This window comes from Rhopalosiphum maidis, chromosome 1 (assembly GCF_003676215.2).
Source record: "Rhopalosiphum maidis isolate BTI-1 chromosome 1, ASM367621v3, whole genome shotgun sequence".
Taxonomy (NCBI): domain Eukaryota; kingdom Metazoa; phylum Arthropoda; class Insecta; order Hemiptera; family Aphididae; genus Rhopalosiphum; species Rhopalosiphum maidis.
Window position 1 is genome coordinate 78,269,159 of NC_040877.1, and position 25,749 is coordinate 78,294,907.

General features: G+C 24.6%; 5 protein-coding genes across 8 annotated transcripts; 2 read left to right on the forward strand and 3 right to left on the reverse strand.

The window, feature by feature from the left end:
* The first annotated feature begins 3,357 nt into the window (after positions 1-3,357).
* On the forward strand, positions 3,358-5,234 carry LOC113558552 (mitochondrial inner membrane protease subunit 1). Its single transcript, XM_026964044.1, has 3 exons — positions 3,358-3,617; positions 3,686-3,883; positions 5,032-5,234. Exons 1-3 carry the CDS (start codon positions 3,525-3,527, stop codon positions 5,176-5,178), a joined length of 438 nt encoding a protein of 145 aa, XP_026819845.1. The 5' UTR covers positions 3,358-3,524; the 3' UTR covers positions 5,179-5,234.
* A 181-nt stretch (positions 5,235-5,415) lies between these two features.
* Positions 5,416-7,869, reverse strand: LOC113558551 (nuclear transcription factor Y subunit alpha). The gene is given in 6 exon segments (XM_026964043.2): positions 5,416-5,913; positions 5,978-6,154; positions 6,855-6,979; positions 7,067-7,085; positions 7,088-7,174; positions 7,259-7,869. Coding segments are annotated over 6 exon segments (870 nt in total). The 5' UTR covers positions 7,484-7,869; the 3' UTR covers positions 5,416-5,676.
* Positions 7,870-10,150: 2,281 nt separating this feature from the next.
* Positions 10,151-14,812, reverse strand: LOC113556419 (cyclin-dependent kinase 1-like). 3 transcript variants are annotated; one of them, XM_026961343.1, is made up of 8 exons: positions 14,630-14,812; positions 14,349-14,361; positions 12,925-13,128; positions 12,728-12,863; positions 12,492-12,650; positions 12,261-12,424; positions 10,379-10,520; positions 10,195-10,311 (listed from the first exon to the last, which is right to left on the reverse strand). In XM_026961343.1, the coding sequence occupies exons 3-8, from the start codon at positions 13,116-13,118 to the stop codon at positions 10,195-10,197; spliced, it is 912 nt and encodes a 303-aa protein (XP_026817144.1). In that variant the 5' UTR covers positions 13,119-13,128; positions 14,349-14,361; positions 14,630-14,812. The 3 variants fall into 3 exon arrangements, with proteins under 3 accessions (XP_026817143.1, XP_026817144.1, XP_026817145.1); XM_026961342.1 differs by having other exon boundaries at positions 10,151-10,311; positions 14,349-14,812; XM_026961344.1 differs by lacking the exon at positions 14,349-14,361.
* A 712-nt stretch (positions 14,813-15,524) lies between these two features.
* LOC113558428 (mitochondrial import inner membrane translocase subunit TIM50-C-like) lies at positions 15,525-18,231 on the reverse strand. Of its 2 annotated transcripts, XM_026963887.2 has the most exons (9): positions 18,076-18,231; positions 17,849-18,010; positions 17,055-17,155; positions 16,790-16,909; positions 16,623-16,727; positions 16,453-16,537; positions 16,282-16,392; positions 16,082-16,185; positions 15,525-15,748 (listed from the first exon to the last, which is right to left on the reverse strand). In XM_026963887.2, exons 1-9 carry the CDS (start codon positions 18,158-18,160, stop codon positions 15,653-15,655), a joined length of 969 nt encoding a protein of 322 aa, XP_026819688.1. In that variant the 5' UTR covers positions 18,161-18,231; the 3' UTR covers positions 15,525-15,652. The 2 variants fall into 2 exon arrangements, with proteins under 2 accessions (XP_026819688.1, XP_026819687.1); XM_026963886.2 differs by having other exon boundaries at positions 15,527-15,748; positions 16,282-16,537.
* Positions 18,232-18,739: 508 nt separating this feature from the next.
* Positions 18,740-24,989, forward strand: LOC113556698 (probable ATP-dependent RNA helicase DDX49). The gene is made up of 7 exons (XM_026961799.2): positions 18,740-18,977; positions 19,600-19,793; positions 19,876-20,009; positions 20,070-20,280; positions 20,907-21,073; positions 22,926-23,281; positions 24,577-24,989. The coding sequence occupies exons 1-7, from the start codon at positions 18,920-18,922 to the stop codon at positions 24,867-24,869; spliced, it is 1,413 nt and encodes a 470-aa protein (XP_026817600.1). The 5' UTR covers positions 18,740-18,919; the 3' UTR covers positions 24,870-24,989.
* Positions 24,990-25,749: the final 760 nt, after the last annotated feature.

Sequence of the window (25,749 nt, forward strand, 5' to 3'; positions counted from 1 at the left end):
ACCAAAGTATTAAATCTTTTAAACAACTTTTGTTATTTTTTTGCAGAAAAACCCTTTTTGCTATATTTATCACTAAAATAATGTTTTCTGACTTACTAATGTGTTATGTTAATTTATTTAGGAGCTTTGCATAACTATCATGTAATATAATCAATATATAAAATGTGTTAAATTTTAACTAAACTAAGATATTTAGTTAGTCAAAAATAAAAACAATATGAAAATAAGCCATATCTTAAAACTATAAACACAAACAAAAATAGGAATCTCAGCTATTTGATCATGAAATTTTTATGTAATTGTAATTACGAGTATGAAAATAATTAAAATATTATTGTTAAAAATAATATCCTAAAAATTTAATGGAAAACATTTTTATTTATAATAATTATGAATAAATTTGTTTTAATAAAAGTAAATTAAACTGTGGTTGTGATAAACGATAGACAATTTCTCAACTTTAAACAATAAAATACAACTATTGATTTAAATTTTTGATTTAATTACAAAAAAAAAAAATCTAAAACATTTTTTAAGGTATGAGAATATAAATTATCATAAACTAATATTTTAATAAAGAAAATACATTTTTATTTTCTGTCAACAACTATTAATTATAATATTTATACATTTATTATGAATATAAATTTAAGCATATATCACATACTGATCACTGTATAAATTATATTATACTTTTTTTAAAACTTATTAATTGTTCTATCTTAAAAAGTGATGAAAATAGCATCATTTGTTGTGATTTTTAGTTGTCATATGATCAACAATAATATTATTTTTATTTTGTTTTATTGATCTTTTGTCTTTCTAAACTGCCTACATAAATAACTAAATAAGTATATTATTTACTAGTATTATATCACTTCCTACTACTTATAGAACATGACATATTTTTATGGCATTAATATCACTAGATTTCAAAATCTTTATTTTTAAAATTAATAAAAAAGACTTATACAATATTATTATTATTATTTTATATTCAATTTAGGTTTTTGGCTATGGTTGTATAGTATTATGTCTAAACTTTAATTTGTTATTGTTTTTAACTTGTACTAAATATTAAATTTTCTTTAACATTATTTGTTTATAAGTAAAAATTAAATTATCCCTTTTATATATTATTATCTTATTTTTACTTTTAATTTAATAATGTATAACTTGTAAATTAATTTAATAGGTATAAAGGTAAAGCTAATATTAATAAAAATATACTAAGCTAATCAAATTAATTTGTATTCTACTTTTGATAATATTATGTTTATCCTTGATTACAATATAATAACCAACTATAGATTTTGTTTTCAGTAAAAAGATTGACAATTAACTATATTACTAAAACTATGACCAACATTAGTTTATATTATAATAAGTTTTTTTTTTTTTTAATCTACATGAGTCTTACTAAAACTTAACAAATTAGATTTAGAAGTAAAAAATAAATATAAAACCTCAAGAACCCCAGTTAGGTGTTATTATTTGTTAGTAATTTATGAAAATTATACCAACTCTAACATTATTTAACATGAACTATTTGTGTAGGTAAATGTTGTGTGATAAAATAGTATTATATTTAAATAAACGTTAAAATGTGTTAAATTGTGTTACCTATTTGAAAATTGAACTAGTCTACGTCATCCAAACTTATATTATACTTTTGTTGTTTTTATTATGTAATAAATATTATTTTATACAATTTATTATTTTTTTTTGTTTTGCTCAAAAAAAATTGTACCTTATTTATTATATTATAATAATAATAAACTTATGGCTGTAATAAAATATCTTAATATGTAAACAATCATTAAGTCTGTGCAAGAATAGTTTTTTTCATTGGTACTGCTAGAATGATGCTTGCCATCTATGAACATTTTAAAGTTGTAATATTTTACATAGGTAACTATAACTCACTTTAAAATGATAATATTAATAAAAGTATATGACATTGCCTAAATAATATTCTTACCTTTAAATTTAATAATTTAATCTAATATTAAAGCTAACATCACAAAATGTGTTCTGCTGAACGCAAATTTGCTATGATCTACATCAATAAGAAAGAGACAATACATGCGGGTGTAGCGCCCTCTTAAATATAAATTAAAATAATCAAAACACTAAATGCCGTCCTACTTTGAAATATCAGACTGCGGACTGTCAGATTGTAGATAGGTATATTGTCTATAAAATGCATAACTAGTGTGGTTACAAATTGTGTTTTAAAGCTGTATCTGGTGATGTACATATCCATGTGAATGAGTGTTGAAGTTAACTTATTTTACAACTTTACAAGTTAGTAGTTACTACAAAAAAACTAGTTTGAAACAGCTGGTAAAGTATTAATTGAATAATTATAGTAATAATAATATTTTTTTATAGTTATTATTTAAATATCTTCTAATTTATTAAGTATTCCTATTAAACATCCACACATCCTTTAGTTTATCCAGACATATATTATTCTCAATTTTTCATCGTATGATTGGTAATATTTTTAACTTCATAATTATTAAGCTTAAGTGATGCTTTTGAAAAATAAATTAACTTTGGTTAATTACATTTTTAATGCGCTTTAGGTCAAGACTACCTTGCTAAAACCGTGCTATAAACTAAGTAAATTTAGTAAACTAGTTTATAGATCTATGATATTATTAAGTATTCTTTTTAAATTATAAAAAAATTATACACAGGTACCGATCTATCTTACTAATATTTTTTATAAATTATTCAATTAAATGAAAGACAAAATTATTAACCCTTTATCATGGTATCATCTGACATCTGGATAATATAAGAGTGCTGTGCCACAAAACAAATGATTTTTTATTTCAATCTATTCTGTGTGTTGTACTCATGTACTGTTTCCTTAGAAGAGAGAAGACCGTGAATCGTAATCGTGGTAGACAGTCGTTAACTCGTTAATTTGTGAATTTGTGATATTCATCTTTCTTATCAATACATTTCGGGTGCCTACCGGCCACAGATATGTATGTTATGATATATATATATATATATATTATGTGGTACCGGTGTTCCGCAGCATGCCTTGAGATATTATCAATTACCTCATATTATCATAGAATCATAAACCTATAAGCACGGATAAATCTATAAATTGAATCTATTCTGTGCTATGAGTGTATGCTTAGAAATTAGAATATAATATTATTTTATAATTATCCACCATAAAATTAATAATATTTATTTATAATTTATTACTTATCCACATCATTAAATATTATTATAAAAGTTGAAGGTATAAATTATGAATTATGATGTAAAAATATTCTAAATAATATGTAAGTTTAATTTACAAGACATTTATTTTTCAATTATTTTAACTTTAAAGATATTATCTTAATTTGTTTTAAGTGACTATTTTATACTTTTAATGTTATGGTCATATAATATTCAAATATATGTAATCTATTATAATATAAAACCGATACCTTATAACTTATTCATATCATTGAGTTTCATACTTTCATTAAATAATGTTTAAATAAGCAATGTTTAAAAAAATCAGAAGTTTTGTTTTTAAATCTTTTCAATATTTCTGTGTTGCTCACTGTATAACAGAACATGTAGCAGATATATTCTTAGTAAGTATTCAAGTAGTTCCTATCTAACACATAACTTAACCAGCTAAATTCTTATTGAGAAATTTTAGTGTTCAGGTGATTCCATGCAACCATCTATTCACTCAGGTGATTTGGTAATTATTCAACGTTCTTCAAAGATGTTCAACAATGTAGATAAAGGTGATGTAGTTGTTGTAAAGTCACCTGAAGAATATAACAAATTCATTATGAAAAGAGTGAAAGCTGTTGATGGACAAATGGTTAGAAGAGGGATAAATTATCAAGTGGTAATATTATTAAGAATTGTATTGGTATTATTGGAGACTTTGTTTTGAAAACAATCCTACAATAAAAACTGATGGATAATTCATTTTAACTATATAGTAGAACCCTTTTCGTCTACCATTCTGGTTGATCTGACCGTACTATTATCAATATTTAGTATATTGTTTAAAACTTGGATATATAATAACATATACAAAAAATACACATAAAATAATAAAATATAATTATGTATTTAATTTTAGTTTACTCTTTTTTCTAAATAATTTTTTATTACATAAAAATACCTTACAATCAATTTTTTATTGTATGCACATTAAATAAAATAATTGAATTACTGTACATACTATAATTCCGTATTTTTGGTTCTGATAATCCAACCATAACCCCAGTCTCAAAAATTAAGAGTGATTATACTATAGTTTGCTTTAACACGTGCATCAAACACCATATGATCACTCTCTCCCATCCACATTCATTTAAATACATTGTTATTCAACTTATTGTTTTGCTTTAAACAAATATACTATTCATTTCTGACTTCCTAATTTTGAATTTATCTTTCAGTGCACAAATATTAAATGTACTTGTTATTTATTTATTAAGATTTACGGGTTGTGCCCTTTAACCATCATGCATAACACAAATATAATATACAATAACAATGCTAAATTTACAGTACTAAGATTTATATACATTTATTAATAATTTAATACGAGAAGGAGGGGTCCACATTGGCAATGGATATAATACGCATAATGGATTCATTTAACATATAATTTGTGGAGGATAGTGGAATGGAAAAAGAGATTGAATGTCGGACAGATCGTTGAGGTACCTTAAAAGTAATCAGCGATGGGAGGGTAGATGAGTCTATTTTACCAGATAGATTATTTTTTAAGAACTGGAGATTATGTGAATGTCTGTGATCAGCCAGGTAATTAACCAGCAAGGTTATGATTCTTTTTTGGTATAACTACTAAACTACCAGTTATTATTGTTCAAATATGGTGAAGTTTTGTACTTCCACTATTGTTGTTATGGACTAAGTTTATTTATAGCACAGTTGGACAGTTTACATACTAAGTCTTTTGACTTTATAAACTTTTATATATATATATATATATATATTTAGTCATTAATTTGTGTATAGGTACCAAGAGGCTCAGTATGGTTGGAAGGTGATAATCACACAAATTCAACAGATTCTTGGGAGTTTGGTCCTGTACCTAAAGGATTAATACATGGCCGAGTTATTTGTCGAATTTGGCCCTTGTCACATTTTACTATGAAAATTTGATATGGCTTATTTAGTAAATATATAGCACAAATAAAAAATTGTGATTGATGATTATATTTATTTGTAAAATATTCTATTATATAATGTTGTACATTAGATTTTTAAACTTCATATTAAAAATCTGTAACTATCAAGTATTATTAAAGTGTATACTATTTTGTTTGATAAAAAGATATGTTTTTAGACTTCATAAAAAAAATAAGATTTTATTCATTTAATTATTTATATTATGTACATTTGAAAAGAAATCTACTTAACTTAATAAGGGTTGGAAACTTAATTATTTAATTACAAAAAAATAATAATAATAATAATCTCATATACTTAACTAAAGTGACTATAGTATTCAACTAAGTATATTAAAAAGAAAAGTAAATAATAAAATCAAATTTAAAGTCTTAAAAATGTACAAGTTATTAAATTAATTAAAACACTTTTTTTTTTAATTTAACAGTTAACACATTCCTCTTGGTTTAAATGAGGAAATAGTCTTTTTTATTAGCCACTTATGCTATAAACTAATCCATTATGTGTTTGCAAATTTTGTTCATCGTCAATTTGGCGTTTAATAGTTACATGATAACTATGATTGTCCATTCGAATGTTACAGTCATCATTTTGTATGTTTTTACTACTTGACATACTCATTCTCTTCAGTGACCCTGAATGGAAACGGCCACCTTCTCCTCGTATACGATTCATGGCATGTTTGTGGCGTGATTCATACAAATATTTCTAAAATAAAAATGTATTACATTAAATTTTAAATATTTTGAAATTTTAAAAATATGTTGTTTACTTGTCGTGTTTTTGGAATCTTTCCTTCTGCCTCTAATTTTGCTCTTGCTTGCCTTCTTTTCAGTATTCTTTTATACTGTTTTGCATTTACATACAAAGGTTCTTCTTCAAGAAATTCTGCTGTTGTAGGTACCCGTTGAAATTGATTATTACTGGAAGCAGTCCCATTTGGTACCATCTATAACCAAATATATAATTATATTTGATTAAAATAATGCATACACTAACATTAAAACTGCTAAAAAACCAATACTGTTATTAGTCTAGAACTTGAAATTAGATATTTAAAAAAAATATATAATAGAAGATTAGAAACAGCAATAATCTATCACATATATAAAAAAACTAACCCCCACGAACAAGAAAATAATTGAGAGATTTAACTCCTTGACTTACATATCAGATTTTATATTTGAAGTTCTATATAACTAGTGATACTTTTAGAAGCTCATATTAAAAAGTAACTACTGAGTATATCTTTTCAATCAAACATACTTCAGAAATATTATTATATAGATGGGAAAGAAGTTTATTCATTTTAAACAGTCATAATATAATAGTATATCATGAGATAAACCACAAATTACAATAGAATCATTTTAAATACGTCTAGCATCAAAGATAATTTATTTAATACAAGAATAATGCTTTTCAACTTAGTACCAAAGCACTAGAGAAGAAGTAGTAAGAACATTAGCGATAGGTTTAGATGTGAAAATCTATCTATCATGCATTGGATAAATTGAAAACTTGAATAAGTTTAATAGCCAAAAAAGTTAGAGTAAGATTTAAGAGTATAGTAGAAGCATCAAAGGTTCTTAATAGCATAGAAGACAAAAAAGATTTGATTAAATTAAATCTATGAATATCAATATTACCATAACAATGTTTTGTTGGTTCTGGGGAACTGCTTGTGCAACAGTAGTAGCTGCTTGAGTAACAGTTGGTGAACCACCAGATGGTGGACTGGATAACTGCATGATATTTCCATTTATGCTTATTACTGAAAATATGATAAGTAATAATTATAATTATTGTTACTTATAAATATCAAAATAATTTGCTCTAGTGAAGATATAAATAAACATACATGTTGGTTGGGTTGTTGTTGAGCAATCGATTGCCCATTATCAACTTGTACAGGCTGGTAAATAAATGTTTGTCCGTCAGGTGTCTGAATCAACTGAGCTTGCGCCTGCTGCTAAATTAAAGTCCACAATAAAAACAAACATTAACACTAGAAATGCACAGAAGAAGAAACAAAAAGACAATGTATGCATACTTGTACAGGCAGTTGAAGTAGCTGCAACTGCTGATTGCCCGGTGAACCCAAGTGCACTGACTGTCCAGCATTCTGGGGTACAGCGTGAACGACGATCTGCTGACCGTTAGCGCTCTGTATCACCTGGCCGGCTTGGACAACTTGCACCTGATTGTTGGACGTCGGAATCGCTTGAACGACGGTCATGTGTCCACTATTCCCGTCTGAGCCGATCTGTTGGTCCATGATCGATGGGTTCTACTACTTCCACTAAAAACGGTACATTCGTTATCAGACCCATAATTATTAGTATACAATGTGCAATGTTGACCGGACACGGAAAGTTAATACGTAAAAAAAATTCTGATATGTTAAGGTGGTGGTTTTAGGAGAAAAGGTGAGATCGCGATGCAACCGGGAGTCGGACAATCCGAAGGCTTCGGATGCAAAGGATTTCCCATTATGAACTCGACGGTACGAGCGATGGCCGCTACGAACAATGTCGTCATAGCACTCGAGATCAGGACTCCCCGCCGAGGTCAGAGCATAAAATGAAGAATCCGAAAGCCCTTTAGCGGGTTTGCGCGTGCATTACAACTAGCATAAAAAGTTTAGTGCGAATTTCGAGGCGAACTTACATTGGACAGCGGGATATTGGTCCGGAGATTATTCCAACGATTGGCCGAAATACTCGTCACCAATGAGATTATGCGACACCGCGCAAACGTCAGACAGCAACGAGCAACCACGAATTGGCTTGGCCTCTTACCGTCGACCAGCCAATCCACAACACAGTACGCGGATGCAGTGCTACCACACACCTGGAACAAAAATAAGCCCCGCCAAACACAACCATAAATTCAATATTTTAATCATACTTAAACAAGACAATTTTTTGATCGGACCTTAAAAATTGAGATACTCAGATGTCAGATCGTGTTATATAATATAGTGTTCTATAGACTGATAGTTGATACTCTGATAGTCTATCTAAAAACTTAAAATAGTCAATCTATTTAATCATAATATGAATTTATAAATAAGATTTGGAGGTTGAATTATATAATAAGGGTAACGCCGTAATAAATTAGGTAATAGGAACAGATTTTCGGAATATCAGAGTATCTGACAAATTCTGACTATAAAAGTTTAATAAAAAAGAAAAAAATCCTGATTATTGCAAGACAATAACTATTTCGGTATCCAATTTAATTTTTGAATTAAATTGTACTGTAAAATGCACCCATTGATTTTTTAGTAAACGTCCTATGACCAAGTTTTTAAAAACTCTCATACAGGACATTTCTTAAGTATCATATTTACGTAATATTCTATCATGTTAACAATAACCAAGGAAATAAAAATAGGTTAAAAATAAAATAAAATTACAGAGAATATATTATTTTTTTAGGCTTTTACAAGCCATTTTTAGCAATAAAATTGTGTTAATTGTTTAAATATAATTTTAAATAATTATTTGATACTTGATTTTTCTACAAGAATAGAAACAGTACATAAAGTAGTTGAATTTCAATCAATTTGATTCTCAGTAATTCTCTTATATTCTATAAATTTTACTACGAAATTGAGACAAAAAAATTAGATATTTTTGTAGTGAATGGTTAGGAATGTGTGACCAAGTAATCATTCTTTAAACACAAAATAAAATGTAAATAAACTAGAAAGAAATAATTCCTAAAACTATATTTGTTTATTCAAGAGCAATGTACTGAAATAATTAAATTTAAGGAAAATTAATTATTTATTTCCATTATACAAAATGGTTCTTTTTTCGTTATCTCATTAAGTGTTGACTTTATTCATTTTTTTTTTCAAAATATTTTGTATTATAATTTTTTCAAACTGTATGAAATTTTTATTTTTTTTACCCTTTTATTTGATAGTGAAACCACTATCAACTTTTGATTTTCAAATGGTAACCTATATTTAAAATGTATTAAAATAGTAGGGCTATTTTTTTTATGAATTTTAACTTTAAAATCATTATTTTTCATTTAACCATTAGTGAGTAATAGCTGCTCAAAGTTGGGTGGTTTGAGGTTTTTAGGTGTTCATCCTACAGGTTATTACAGCTGTGAGGCATTGGTATAACTACAGTCAAAAAATAATCACTGCGTCGATAGTTGATAATGAGGTTATTACTTATACAAATATGAACCTTTTATTATCTATTGCCCATGTTACTAGTAGTCTTCAGAAACAAGAAGTATTATAAAAACCAAAAACCACCCAACATTGAAAAGTTATATCTCGCTAAAAGATTAACAAAAAATAATAATTTGAATGTTAAAATTAATAAAAAAAACAGCCCTATAATTTTGGACATTTTAAATGTAGGTTACCATTTAAAAATAAAGTTGATAGTGGTTTCACTATTAAATAAAAGGATAAAAAAATAAAAATAAATTCAGTAATTTACAAAATAATGAGTGTATAATGATAAAAGAATCATTCCGTACATAGAAATATAAAATATAGAATTAAAATAAATTTAAATATTTAACTTAAGCATTAGTTTTAGCAAAAAGAAATGTTCATAGGTGAACACATTTCATACTTGAAAATTGTTTATATAATTATTGAGATTGATTATTATTTAAAATTTAACTAGGGACTTTTTATTTTAATCTTTGAAATAAAAGTGTTGTATATCTTTGATTTTAAAAATTTAAACATATCAAAATATTTATTATTTAGACACAAAATAAAATATATATAAATTAAAAAGAAATAATTCATCCAAGTGACATGTCAACATTCAATAAAACAAAATGCAGGAAAATTATTATTTATTTCTGTTGCATATAAAATATAGAATTTTAGTTTTTATAATTTTATTAACTTATAATATAAATTTTTAACTTTAGTATAAGTTTTAACAAACATTTTGTATACTTAAACAATATTTATAAAATTATTGTAATATTGAGTATTATTCAAAATTTAATTTCAGGATGTGCTGGAAGAGTATTTTTATTTAAATCTTTGAAATAATGATGTTGTAGCGCATCTCTGGCATTGATACGTTTACTTGGATCATAGATCAGCATTTTCTATATAAGGAAATTGATAAATAAGTTTAATCTAAATAATTAAATTTAATGCTGTAATTAATTATACTTGAAGTAAATCCAATCCCACATTGTTTATATTCTTGACGGATTTTTTTAATATATTTTCGCTCCATGTAGGGAATGAAGGTTTGTAGTCCTTTAATTCTGAAACACCAGGCCATGTATTTTCATTTGGTGTAGTTAATATCCTAAAATAAATAACAATTACATAAACATAAAATAATATATTATTTATAATATATTTATAATATATGTAGCATCCGCATACTGTCAGCTAATGTGTGATAATGAGGAAGATTATAGTTGGAAAAACTTAAGTCTGTAAATATTTATAAATGTTTTTTTTTAATCATACAACTATTCTAAGTATTTTATTTAAATTGAATGAAATAATTTTAACTTTTTAAGTACATCACAACACTAATTTTTTTTTTAATTTTAAGTTTATTGGTGTATTATTGTAGTCAACATAATGAAAAATGTTTTGGTAAAAATCCAAAGTTAAAAAAATGATTACTCAACGAGATTATGAGAGTTGATGAATAGCTGATGTCATAGAGTCGACGACAGAGCAGCCTCTTATTTTTTACATGTAAAAGTAGTTTGATTTACACAATGGTTTATAACTTAATATAGTATTTCAGAATTAATTTTTTTCATAAACCCAAGTATATTTATGTGCTTAAGATGATGGTATGATTTAAATTGAATATATCTTGTTGTAGCATATATATTATAAATTATAATTTAATACAACTATTGAGTTTGCGACTCGCATTATTTTGCCGCGCAAACCAAATTTTAAGAAATTGACTACAATAGTTTTATCTACTATAAAAAAACTAGAAAGTATATCATAATTATAATTACACAAGTGTAATAAAAAAAAAAAATTTTAAAATATTGTATTTAACGATTGAAATTGTTGTGTTAATTTAGACACTTTTGCACTTAAAACACGTCGCTATTCCGAATTCGACTCAATGACATCACACGCTTATTTTCAAATGCCTGTATCTCATTGAATAATTAGTGTTTAAGTGTAAGACCCACTCCATATTTCTTAGATAATGACATACTTTAAATTTAAGCAACCTTGTTTTTAGTGTTGTAATGTCCTTTAAGTTTTTAAAATATTCAACAAACTTAATAATTTTTAAGTTTCAAAAATAAAATTTAACTCAATATTTTTTAAACCTGAATAATATTTTAAATTCAAATAGTTATTTTTAATAAAAATAATTCAATGCCTAAAAATATAAATTCTGGAGTGAAGGTGCTTGCTCTATTTCTGGCCTCACTCAAATTCTTCAACATAAGTCTTTCCTCTACTCTTTGTTCAAACAATGTATGTCATTGTGTTTATGTGTATATCCTATAACACCCAAATAACGTATATCCTACATAAATATAATATGTGGTCTACAATAAATAATAATAAACGGATGCATGCCTGTCTATTTTCCAAAATAAAAACTGTGGTTCTTTCCTTTATTATAAATTTATCTCCTTTCAATTAAATGTTGGAATGTTTATGTTTACATAACTGTATATTATTCTATAAAGTGTCAAAACATGTAGCAAATAAATAATTAAATTTGTAAAAATAAAAAAACTTAAAATTACTGGAATAACTAGCTTAGTAACTCAAATCAATAGAATTAGAATTATATTTCAATTTTCTATTTCCAAATTAAAAAGTCTGACAGTCTAAATACAGAAAGCTAATGTTTATATAAATTTTTTTTAATAAGCTACTATAAATATTACTAATATATAATGTTCTTATAAACAAATTATTTGACATATACTAACGTATTTTTGATATATTGTACACCTTTAAAAATATTTAAAAGCAAATGTGAATGAAAGGTTTTTATAAAAAATAGTTTTAAATAAATTTAATAAAAATAAGAATTTGTGCATGCCTGAAAATATGAAAAAGTTGATCAATTTCTGAATCCCCTTGAAATAAAGGTTTTCCACAAGCCATTTCTGAAAAAATACATGCAACGGACCACATATCAATTGGGCAACCATACCGTTGAGTATTTAATAATACTTCAGGAGCTCGGTACCACAATGTTACTACCTAATAAAGAAGTAAAAATATTACTTTAATATCATTTTGTAAATAAAAACTAAATTTTTATACATACCTCATGTGTGTAAACTCGAATTGGCAAACCAAAAGTACGACCCAAGCCAAAATCAGCTACTTTTAATATATTATTTTTTATATCAACTAATATATTTTGCGGTTTTAAGTCTCTATGTAATATTCGTCTTACATGACAATAATATATGGCGACTAATAACTAAAACATAATCAGTGCACAATAGGATAGTTAAAATTTGATTAACACTAAAGTCATAATCATGTCTTAAAATTTACCTGATAAGTAAAAGATTTAGTAATAATTTCATCTAAGTGTTTTTTTGGCCTAGAGTCTATGAATTTTTTTAAATCCATGGGAACAAATTCAAATACTAAATATAACCTTGAGTCATCCATAAGTATTTCCCTTAAGCTAAGATTAAATTGATTAATTAAATATGTAAACATAAAAATTTAAATTTAATTAAAATTACTTCACAATATTTGGATGGTTAAGTTCTTTTAATATACTAATTTCTCTGATAGCAGTAGCTGGTATACCTTCATCTTCCATTTCCATACGTATCTTCTTTACAGCAACAATTTCTTTTGAAGAACGTTCCATACATTTGTACACAACTCCATAGGTTCCCTCACCAATTTTTTCTAATTTATCATAAGCATCCATAATAACAGTTCTAAAGAATTAAAAAAACAAAATCAATTTAGTATATTATACGTATAAGTTTAGTTTAGATAGTAAATTTTGATAATGAAAATAAGTAAAATATTTAAAAATTTAAAATACATACATTATTTAGTTTTTGTTTGAAAAGAACTAAACAATTTCAAAACTAGTGATTATCGCAAGTGTTAAAAAAACTAAAGTGAATATCTCACTGCATATTATCCACCTTAACATCTTCCCATGACTAAGGAATACAGAAACTAAGGCTTCTTTATGACATCTTAATATATAAAATGTATGTGACACTTATGTACTTTATGTTCCAAAACTTTTTTAATATATATTTTACTTGTTTTTATTGCAAAAGAGAATTTACTTTTTAGAAAACATAAATCTAGTTAATATATATTAAACATAATTTACTATAATAAATATTTCATAAATTGTTAATGTATAGTAAATAAACTTAAATTATAAATGATTTTCAAATTATTTATTTTCAGTTAATGGTCTTTTACATACTTACACAATATCTCATAAAAAAAATTGATGAAATTTGTATGAATACTTTTGTTTGTGACCCATAAATAATCTAAATTTAGGTGGTAACCAAAAAAGAAATAACATTGCAGAACAATGTTTTAGGTATATATGTTCAAAAAGTTAAAATAACCAAACAATTTGTTATTATATAAAACTTCCTTATTGAATACTTTAAGGAAAAACAAAATAATAATTATTTTAAATATCAATTAATTTAACATTTAAAATTGTATATCTATAAATTTTTTTGTATTAAATATTTGATTTTTAAATAGCTTAAAATCAAAATAAAAGAAAAAAATGATATACTTAATCAATATACAAACAGGGCAAATCACTTTATTTTTATCCTATTTGTAAAAGATATATTAGTATAATACCAGGAAACCTGGAAACTGGTTTAGTACATTAAAAATAATGTAGAAAAACTAAAAATATTATGAATCTAAAACTTTTCTGATATTCTGGGAATAACATTTTTACCAGATACATTTTACATAACTTTTAAGTACATGTGTTATCTAGATTTTGATTTTGGAAATATTATCTCTTTAAAATTACTAAATATGTACAATGAATATTTAATATTACTTATTTAGTATAGAATACAAGATTGTAGATATGGTAGTTGTTCTTTAAAATTTAATTAAACTTACGAAAAAATAAAATATACATATGTACACTTACCTTGATTATAAATCTAAAAACAATCGAATTTGAACAACTTCAAATAGGTACACGAACAGTGTATTATTTTTGATTAGATGTCTACAATGTCAACTACAAATACACTATTTCGCCGTTCTGTATTCCCAATATAATTTCTTTTAGTGAATGTCAAAACCAGACATTTCACATATTAGTATCAGACGAACTGACGAGTGAATATCGTACGATACTAGTATACTACCATAGGGGCAAGCAGCATATTATAGTTAAAGAATATTTACGACTGAAATGTTACATACCAGTATACCACATATAGTCATAGAGAAATAAGCGAATAACCGATTCAGAACTAACAATAAATAATTGAAATAACTACCCACCGGTCTCTGGCTACTAACTTAATACTCAAAAAATTATAATGGGTAGTTACTAGTTTCTATAATGATTCATGATTCCTTACTTACTTTACTACATTCAGTCCTACTTTGAATTATTAAAAACATATAGACAAATTGGACGGTTATATTCACAGTGCAGCCAAAGGATAAAATACCACATATTTTAACCTAACAGAAAGTTATTACACAGAATAGATTAGTCATGCTCAAAACTTTACTGATAAGGGGTCAGGACTCAGGATCGGTTTTTGATACTTATTTTTTAATACTTTTGTCTTTTGTGTTTGTATTAACTATTTTGCAATTTTGCATATTAACATTATTAACCATTTTAATTATTGTGTCAATATTATTGAAAATTTCCAACTATAGTTTAGGTAGACAGGTTTTTAATTATAATTTATTTATCTTGAGTCTTCTATGAGTTCTATGTATTCTTTTGACTCTGGCATTAGCAAAAAATAGCAGTCATTGTAGCCATTGTACATGGCAGTTATACTATGGAGTAATATAGTAGTAAAATTACTCATTTGAAACAAAAGAATTATACAACTATACTATATTAGTTTTCAGAAATAAATAATAATAACAATTTATTTATTGTATGTGTTTTTAATAATTTAGTAAATGGCACAGATTGAACATCTGATTTTATATTATATTTTGAGTATGTCAGCATGTGCAACAAGTTCATAAAATATATATATTTATAAAAAACTGAAATTACCTTCAATTTTAGCATGTAAATAAAAATAGAAGTACAAAAATACATAATGAACATAAAGCTAAAACCAATTTAATTTTTGATTTCTATTCAGTTGTTAAAATTCATACATACTATTAGATATTCAATATGTTTGTTAACAAAGTATATATAATGTATACAAATAAATTGTATTGTGTATGTTTTTTGTTTATACTAAATCAATAAATCCAAGATATCCACGATAACCATGATTTATTATTATCTTCTATATTATTTATTTCTTTTTCTTTTTCTTCTTCAACCTTAGTTTCTTCCTAAAATATTTTTTAATATTAAAGTAATTAGTACATAACTTATTTCAATTTTTATACTTTTAAATAGTAAGTCATTAGGTATAGAGATAATATAATAAAAAAATCACATATAAAACTGCAAAAGAAGCTATAGAAAACCATGTTATTGTGTGTCTCACTTCAGATTTTATTTATACAATATTGTAATAAAGTAAATGCTATTTATGTGGTCTTTTCAATAATTTGAAAAAAATATTTAAATTGATAATTACCCAAAAGTGGAACACATATATATGATTGATTTTAAATACCAATTGTAATAAAATAAAAATATAATTTAATATAATATTTTACCTTTAATTTTCTTTGATTTTCTCGAAATGCCTTTATAGGATCATCATATCGTTTAAATTCACTTAAAATCTCTCTTACATCTTTTTCTTCATTTGCAAAGACCACTATAATTATTGTTTAATTAAATCAATATAAATATTCATAATAGTTACAAATAAAAAATGTTTTGTTGAAAATAAAACTTTACAGTATAACCGAACCGTTTAAAAAGTCTGCAAGATCAATAAGCGAGTTGTCATTTTCATCACCATTCCATCTAGGTATAATTAGAGTGTTATAAGGATGAAGTTGTGTCCAACTCGTATTCCAATCTATAAGAATTACTTTTGATAAATCACGATTAATTCTTTCAATATTTTTTACTAATTGACCATTTCTAAATTCAGTACATTGACGTGATAAGCGATACTGAATCCAACCATTAGGATCAATTTCATCTAATATTGGAGAAGTAATCTTTAATAAAAATAAAATAAACAAATAATAATGAAATATATTATAATAAATTGAATCAAAATAAATTAATATAAAAATAACATACATAACCATTTTCAGCCGTGTATACAACTACCTCGAAAATCTTTCCAACTCTTTCCAAAAAATAGTCAACATTTGGTCTTTTTTTAAATCTCCAACCTGTACTGTACTGAAAATACAATTTAATTTATTATTAAAAAACATACAATTCTTACAGTATTAATATCTTACACTCCACTCTGGATGTACAAGGAGATCAGTAATCTCCAACACAAGTGTATATTGAGGTTTATCGTAATAATCTGGTAATGAATCTGGTAATAATTTATTGGTTGCAGGAATTGTAAACAACTAAATAATAATATATACATTTAAATAAAAAATAATGATTATCAAGAAAGTAGAAACTTTATGAACTTATACTAATTTATAATATAGTTGAATATTACTACTAATATATAATTAATTTATAATAAAACCCAAAAACATAACATACCTTATGATAAAATTCTATTCTGAAACATATCCGTTCATAGATTTTAATAATTAGTGGACTATTTTTGTTTTCTTTTTGAACTAAATCATCGTCTTCAAACACTGTTTTTAACAAAAATAAAAATAAATTATTTAAAAGTTATTAGGTTTTTAGAATAAACATATTTTAAATTTTATTAAATTATTTTAATTTATTTTAATTTTAAATTAATGGTAGAATAGGTACTCAAATTAAAGTCATGTTAGGTTTGATTATTCAAAATCATGACAGTTGTTAATACCATTAAAAAAAATACTATTATTATTTATTTATAATAAATTTTAATACATATGGCAAATAGTAATTACTTCATGTGAAATTTGACGAATATAACTAAGATCAAAATCGGTTAATTGGAATATGTATATAAAACTAAAAACATAATTTTGTAATGTATAATTGGATATTAGTGGTGTGGGGAAATAGGTTGTCCCCAAGAATGTATACAATAAATGAAATTTAAAGATTCAAATAATAAAATTAAAGGTTGAAGCTTGCTTAATTTTCACAATGGGATAGAATCGTCAAACTTTCAACATATACAAACATTTAAATATTCAATCACACAATTTTTGAAAAATTTATATTATAAGAAATTATAACTAATATTTTTTTATAAATATTCACTTAAAATTATTATTAATATTATTTAATATTGTTTTTGTTAAAATGTATTTAATTTTTAATACTTTTAAATGTTAGGAATAATTAGGTACAACTGTACAAGTTGGAAAAGATTTAAAAAAAATTACAACCTAGTAAATATCCTCCAAATGCTAATAATGATACACCAAAAGCCATTGAAGCAATTTTTAGAGATTTGACTAAGAGCTGTGTTAAACGGCTTTTTTCAGTTCTAGCAGAACCATTAGAAACATATCTCGGCAGAATTGTACGTTGATGCTTGGACCAATTATCTAAATAACAATTTAATTCGTTATTTATTTATCAAAATTATATTATAACTTTATAATAAACTTACAGTGCGAAGATATAAATGTGTTTTGGCAATACTTTGAATTCAAAGTAAGAATTATTAATTTATAGTTACAAGCACAAGTATTCATTTTATTTAAATATTTTTTTTTAAATTTTTATTCAATATTGATATAAATTGCAACATTAAATGTTAATTTTGATAAATTGTATAAAAATAATTTACCAATAATTATAATTTATATAATCAAAGTAAATTTTTCAATAATTTTGACATTTATATTTTATAATACATGTACAATATACAAAATGTACTTTTAAATTCATAATTGTGATTATTTTGAAAACAAGAATTTCATAATTAAAAAAAAATGTAATAATATAAATGGTACTTTAATACATTATACATTTAATATTAACATTTCTAGTATTTAACATCTACAAATGATAATTTTAATAAAAAGTAGTACCTATTTGTTATTATTTTTGTTCAAAATCCAAATATTATGAAAATGTACAGTGTGTGAATATGAATCCACTTTGAATTATGATTATGTTATCAACTTTAATATTCTACCAACCCAAGGTTTATAGATTATACAATCTTAGATTATATCATCTATAAACCTTGCTACTATATAACGAGATAACCTAAGAAAGTACTTTTCGATTTTTGAATTTTATCATTTCACATGTGTCCATATCTTTTTTTCAGATAACAACCACGGGAATTGTGGAATTTAGTATTTTTATTTACTATTTAGTATTTACACTTTTTAGATGTCTCATGCATGTGCTCGTAATAACTAATACGATCAATGAGATGTTAAGAAATTAGAAGTATAGAGAGTTTATTCTTTATAACATATCAAATATATCAATTGTTAATCATGAATTTTCAAAATTTAAATTTATCAAAATTCTTGTGCGATCAGCTTAATGCGGTTGGTGAGTACCTATTTATGTTACTGTAACGTTCCTACTTCCTACATATCTACTTAAAAAGTTCAAAAGTATTTTATAATATTCATTGGAATACTATACACTAAAACACGATTACTTTTTAGCTTGTCTGATTATAGCTTCTCTTGAACTCCTCTATACATGTTCTATTCTCACTCTTCAATAAATCCTTATTGATAAATTAAAACGAATTATCATATTCTCATGATACACAATAATGTGGAGATTAGTTTATATAGCTATAACCTTATTATTTTTTGTGTTTATAGAGAAGTTGCATTATCTCCATGTAAAGTGCATTTAATAATATATAAAAGTATATTTCCAACTTAGATTGTTGTCAATCTTAACCGAAATGACTTCTATGTACACTGAAAAGTGCTGGACATCAAATCTATCTCTTTTAAGAACATATTCCTTTCCTTATTATTTATTGTAATATGTGAGTTTACCTCATAGTATATTATATTGTATGGTATTGAATATCAGAGTACATAGCACTAAATTCAGTAAAAATAAATTATATTATGATTCATAGAACTTACAACAAGTTATTTATATAAATGTTATTGTATAAATAATAATATTTCATTCTATATAAATACAGGCGTCAAATCACCAACTGAAATTCAAAAAAATTGTATACCAAAAATATTGGATGGAATTGACTGTATAGGTTGTGCTAAAACTGGAAGTGGTAAAACATTAGCTTTTGCTTTGCCTATTCTTCAAAAACTTTGGGAAGAGCCTTATGGAATATTTGCTCTTATTCTTACTCCTACTAGAGAACTAGCTTATCAAGTAAATGCATTGTTATTATTTTTATTTTTTAGTTTATTAAGTCTAAATACACATTAACTTATGTACTCATTCAATTTTGTAGATTGCAGATCAATTTGCTGTAATTGGTAAACCTAAGAATCTCAGACATTGTGTAGTTACAGGGGGAATGGAAATGATAGTTCAAGCACGGGAATTATCGAATAAACCCCATATAGTGGTTGCAACACCTGGAAGGTATTTACTTACACATACCTACACTTTAGGAATAAAATACATTTATTTTATTTTATTTAGGCTTGCCGACCATTTGGAAAGTTGTGATACATTTTCATTGAAACGTATAAAATTTCTAGTATTAGATGAAGCAGATAGATTATTAGGTGGTAAATTTGATAAACAAATTACTACTATTTTTAACGCTCTTCCAAAAGAAAGACAAACTTTATTATTTAGTGCCACCATGACCGATACTCTCGAAAAAGTTAAAATGATAACAAAAAAAAATGTAAGTTAATAATATAAATTATTATATCGCGGATAATTACCCCGCCGATCATTAAATATATTTAATTTTGTTATACAATATTTTATATAATTATTATTTCTTATACATTAACATTTGTCTAGTATAAAAATTCAAGATAGTTTGAAAATAATTTATACTTTTCTAATGACTTGGGTAATTTTAATAATTTATATTTCCAGACTTTTTATCCATATAAAAAAAAAATTGAGTGAACTTTTATCATATCAAATTATTTGACTGATTACTACTATATATAAAATTAAAGACACATCATGATACTGTGTGAAACAAAAAAAAAAAATTTTTAAACACCAACATTTTTTTTTTGAAAGATAATTACTTACATATAAATATTTGTTTAGATAGGTTAACTCTATGTTAATTTTTATTTACCTTCATAAGCAAAGTTAGACAAATCAGAAAAGTTATTATTTTTTTTATTTACATTTTTGTTCTTCAATATTTTTTTAAACTTAATAGTTTTAATACAGATTTTAAATATAAATCTATACAATTATTTAATTTATTGTGAGATTATTATATTTTTGTACTTATTCATATAAACAGTTATATTGATTTGTTAAAATAACTTTTTATATTTTTAGACTTTTGTGTATGAATCAACTGCTGAAGTGAAAACAGTTGATGAACTAGAACAATTTTATGTGCTTTGTCCATATAATGTAAAGGATGGATATTTAGTAGAAATAGTTAGAAATTTCCGTGAAAAAGATGAAAAGGGACTGATTATGATATTCACTGATACATGCAAGTAAGTACAAATACATAATATAATAAAGTTATGTCTATAACCTTCATGACATTAATCTAATGTATTTGTATTTTATAATTAGTATGCATTACCATTATAAAAACCAAAGCTTTGCACTAGAATCATTTATTCAGGTTTTGGGTTTTTGGTGTTAAAAGAAAATGTGGGTGTTTCTGGTAAATGAACTTTTCAGGTTACAGTTAAATGTAAATTTATACGAGTTAATTACAGTTAATTCAGATGTTAAAAAACCAATGTTTTATATCAATTAATATGCAATTTTTTTTGATAATTTGATATAGTAATTTTATTTGATGTTTAAAGCAAATATAATAAAAAAACATATACTTACCATTAATCAGTAATTTTGGTTTTTGGTTAATTTGGGTTTTTTCAATTGGATGTTGTTCAATTGAATACGTGTTTGGGTTCTACAATTAATTCGGGTTTTGGGTTAAATTTGAATGCAAAGCCCTGGTAAAAACTGGAGACATGTTTTTCCTAATGTACCTAGCATCAACTAATAGTTCATTTATAATTTGCATTATTAAACAGAGCGCACAGCTTATCTAAATGCAGCAGGAAAAAAATTTCCTAAAGCTTTTACTCGATATAATAAGTTGTGAAATTTGAATGTATACTACTGGTTAATGAATGCCCCCAAATTCATTTTAAAATATTTCATTTAACACTTTGACTGCGGAATGGGTTGACCTGAGCAAGACCCCCCTCCCTGTGCATAACATTTTTGTAATAATAGTATAGGTTTATTTATATCTATAAATAAAAATGGATCCGTGTTACCTTTGGTAATCGCATCACCTGTGAATGGCTGGACCGATTAAACTAATTCTTTTTGTTTTGTGTTCGTAATTGTCAGGAGACGGTTCTTATATAATACAAATTAAAAGGAAAACAGGAATCCATTTTTATAGATAGAAATTAATACATATAATAGGATTATAAATACTTCAAAATAATTTTATTGTAAATAATATTATTAAATATAATTTTTATATTTCCTCTATTTAATAATTATAACTCATTTGTTATTTTTAATTTATAGATTAGAGAGAAGGAATTACTAAAAAGTACAATTTAAAAATACCTAACTATAATATCTATATATATATATATATATATATATAAATTTGGTGTACGACAGGTATGATGTTCTTGATGCATTCCGAAACTACTCAATCGATTTTGATGGAATTATGATTAATGTGTGTAATTTTGTTTTTGTCATAAGATAGGAAAGTTGTTATCCCGATTAATGGCCTCAATATATTATTACCTCTTTATTATGTATTAGGGCTGTGCAATTATTTAATCGATTAATAGATTGAAAAAATGCAACGCTAGGCAGACATTTATGCAAAGTTGATATGTCGAACATATCATTTATACACCACATCAGAAAACCAAATATAATTTTTATCCTCATATTAAATGTTAGCATTAGGCAACCAAACTTAACACGGATGCATTATGTACAGGAAACGAAGTGCACGGGTATAGCTAGTAATAATATTAAAATACCCAAAATCTTAAACCACCGGAATTAAACAATTTCAACCTTTTATCTGTGCGAAGGCACAAGTACAAATAGCTTGTTGTATGCTGGTATTATTGGGAGAGGTCAGAAAGTAATATAGATTGTCGACAATACGTCAACACCCGCCACTTAAAACAAATACGATTCGTCGATGTCAGCAGTCAAAGTGTTAAAGAGAATGTATATTTTAGCCTCGATATCAAACCAAATTAGTATTACAATAACTTAAAAAAATATTTATAGATACAAATTGATTGCATGTTTTATTATTTATTAAAATATTTTATTTTGTAGAAACTGTCAGTTGCTGCATATGACATTAAATGAAGTTGGATTTGACACAGTGTCACTTCATGCAATGATATCTCAACGTCAAAGATTAGCAGGGCTAGCAAAATTCAAATCTCATGTTTCCAAAATTTTAATTGCCACTGATGTTGCCAGTCGTGGTCTTGATATTCCTGCAGTGTCATTAGTAATAAATCATATAATTCCAAACAATGCTACTGATTATGTTCATAGAGTTGGAAGAACTGCAAGAGCAGGAAGACAAGGCCGTGCTGTATCTATTATTACCCAACATGATATAAAATTAGTAAAATCAATTGAACAGAAAATTAATATTCGATTAAAAGAATATGATGTTTCAGGTAAATTGTAAATCTTTAATATATATTTAAATTATATATAAGGCTTTTTGTTTTAGAATTTTGTGAGATATTCTAATAATATATTTAAACAAATTTATATATATGATATAAGGATAAGTGAAAATATTTAAATAGTTAATTCTGAAAAGAATTACTCTATTATAATGTGTCTATTCGAGACTCGTTTAATTAGACATAAATAATTAAATATAAATAAACCAATTTTGCGTTACTGGTTACTATATTTTTAAGGATGAACTGATACTAGAACCCTATACTCAATACTGTTGGGATCAGTTATATATCTTAATATTAGCTCATGATTTTTACCAAAAGTATTGCTTTCAAATATGTTGTTTATGAATCGCGGATAAAAAGTCTGGGAACAAAAAGCCCGGATTCAATTTTTATAGTCATACAAAAAGTCCGAAAATACAAAATATTGTACATGCCTAATTAATATTATTTTAAAAATTTAATAATGCTGTACACATATCATTATATTTACGTAACTAACAAAAATAAAATTGAAATCCACTATAGTATTATAGTAAAGTTGGTATCTATAAGAATGACAAATTTATACTTTTTTATTATAATTATAATATACTATTTTTTATTTTTAGTTTTAGTTTAAATTAATGTGTTTATAAATAAAATAAAATTCATTGTTTCTTAAAATGTATTTAGTTACAACTAAATTTTGATATTGTTGTTCTAATATGTTGTAATAAGTTATATAACTATAAAAGAAAATAAGAAAATAGAAATAAATATAATAACATAATGTGTATAATATCTAATGTCTATAAACATTTTTAAATTTTTAAAATAAATATTAATTATGTAAAATATTTTGTATTTTTGAACTTTTTGTCCAACTTTTTTTAAATTGGACTTTTTGAATACTTTTGTTTATTAGTTTTATTTTAATAGTAGAAATCGGAGTATGAAATATTGGCCCATCCCTAAATATAGTGAATTTGAACTTAATTTATATAAACATTTCAATATTTATTTCTCGACCATAATTCATAACAATACTCTGTCCAATGAGAGAACATATTAAATATTATTAAAAAAATGTTGTCAATAGTAATCATTTTAAAAATTATTTTGTATTCCTTATGAATATTTAAAATATTATAAATATTATTTATAGTGATATAAAAGGTCGCATATTATTAAATAAATGTTTTAATAAATTCTTAATTTTAAATTAATTCTTTTTATCTGTTTATTTTAAATATTCATTAGTAATACAAGTTCTAATTATTATTTTATCTTTTTTATAGGACTACATGTTGCCAAAATTTTGACTCAAGTACATGTTACAAAAAGAGAAGCACAGATAAAATTAGATGAAACTGATTTTGATGAGCGACGTTTAATTAACAAAAGAAAAAAATTAATAAATGAAGGCAAAGATCCCGACAAAGTAGAACAAGAAATCAAACGTAAAAGAAAAGAAAAAAATCGACAACGATATGAAAGAAAAAATTTAATTAATAAAAACTGTGACGAAATTGATATTAATAGTGAACAAGATACAGATGATCATTTTAATAATGTTAAAAAATGTGAATAAACATAATTTATAATTTTATTTTATTTTGTATTAATCCAGGCCTAACATTTCCGCTGTTCAATTGTATTATCTTTGTCTTTCTTGGTATAACATATGCAAACATTTATTAAATCATTCCAATTATGTGCTGTTAGCTTAAATATTAGAGTAAATTAATTTATTATAATAGTTAAACGTAAGAAACTAAGAACATTATCTGTGTCCTTTTTTGGTTTTTTATGTTATTTTAATTTTTAACTGAGCTATGGATATTTTTAAATATTAATATTTTAAATCTCATAGTTAAAAATTCAGTGAAAAAACACAGATAATGTTTTTACTTTTAACTTTTATAATAGGTCAATTCATCCAAATATTCAAGCTAGCAATACAAAATGTAAATGACTGAATGTACATTTTATATATAATGCAGTAGGACAAAGACAACACATGTGGATATAACATACTCTTAATAATGAAGTACAAAATTTAATTTTTGCATTAAAAATTAGAACTAAGTCTAAAATAAAATTACTGATTGATTAAATATTCTGACTTTCCATTTACATAGAAATTGAATTATATTAATTTAATAAAATCTATTAATTGAAAATTAATTTTAATAATTTTTGTAGATGCTTGAAGGTTAAATTCAAACAGTATTTTGATAGGGTATATTATTAGGATTTATTAATTAAGTTCAATATTTTGATTCAACTTGTATATATAAATATCATAGTATATTATAATTTGATAATACAAGAGTTATTAATAATATTTTAATATTGAGTTGTAACTATAAATTAGATTGTTAAAAGAATAAAGATACACATTGACCATATTGTATTTTTAAATATCAACTTGACTGTTTTCTTTGCTTTATATATATGTATTATCATGT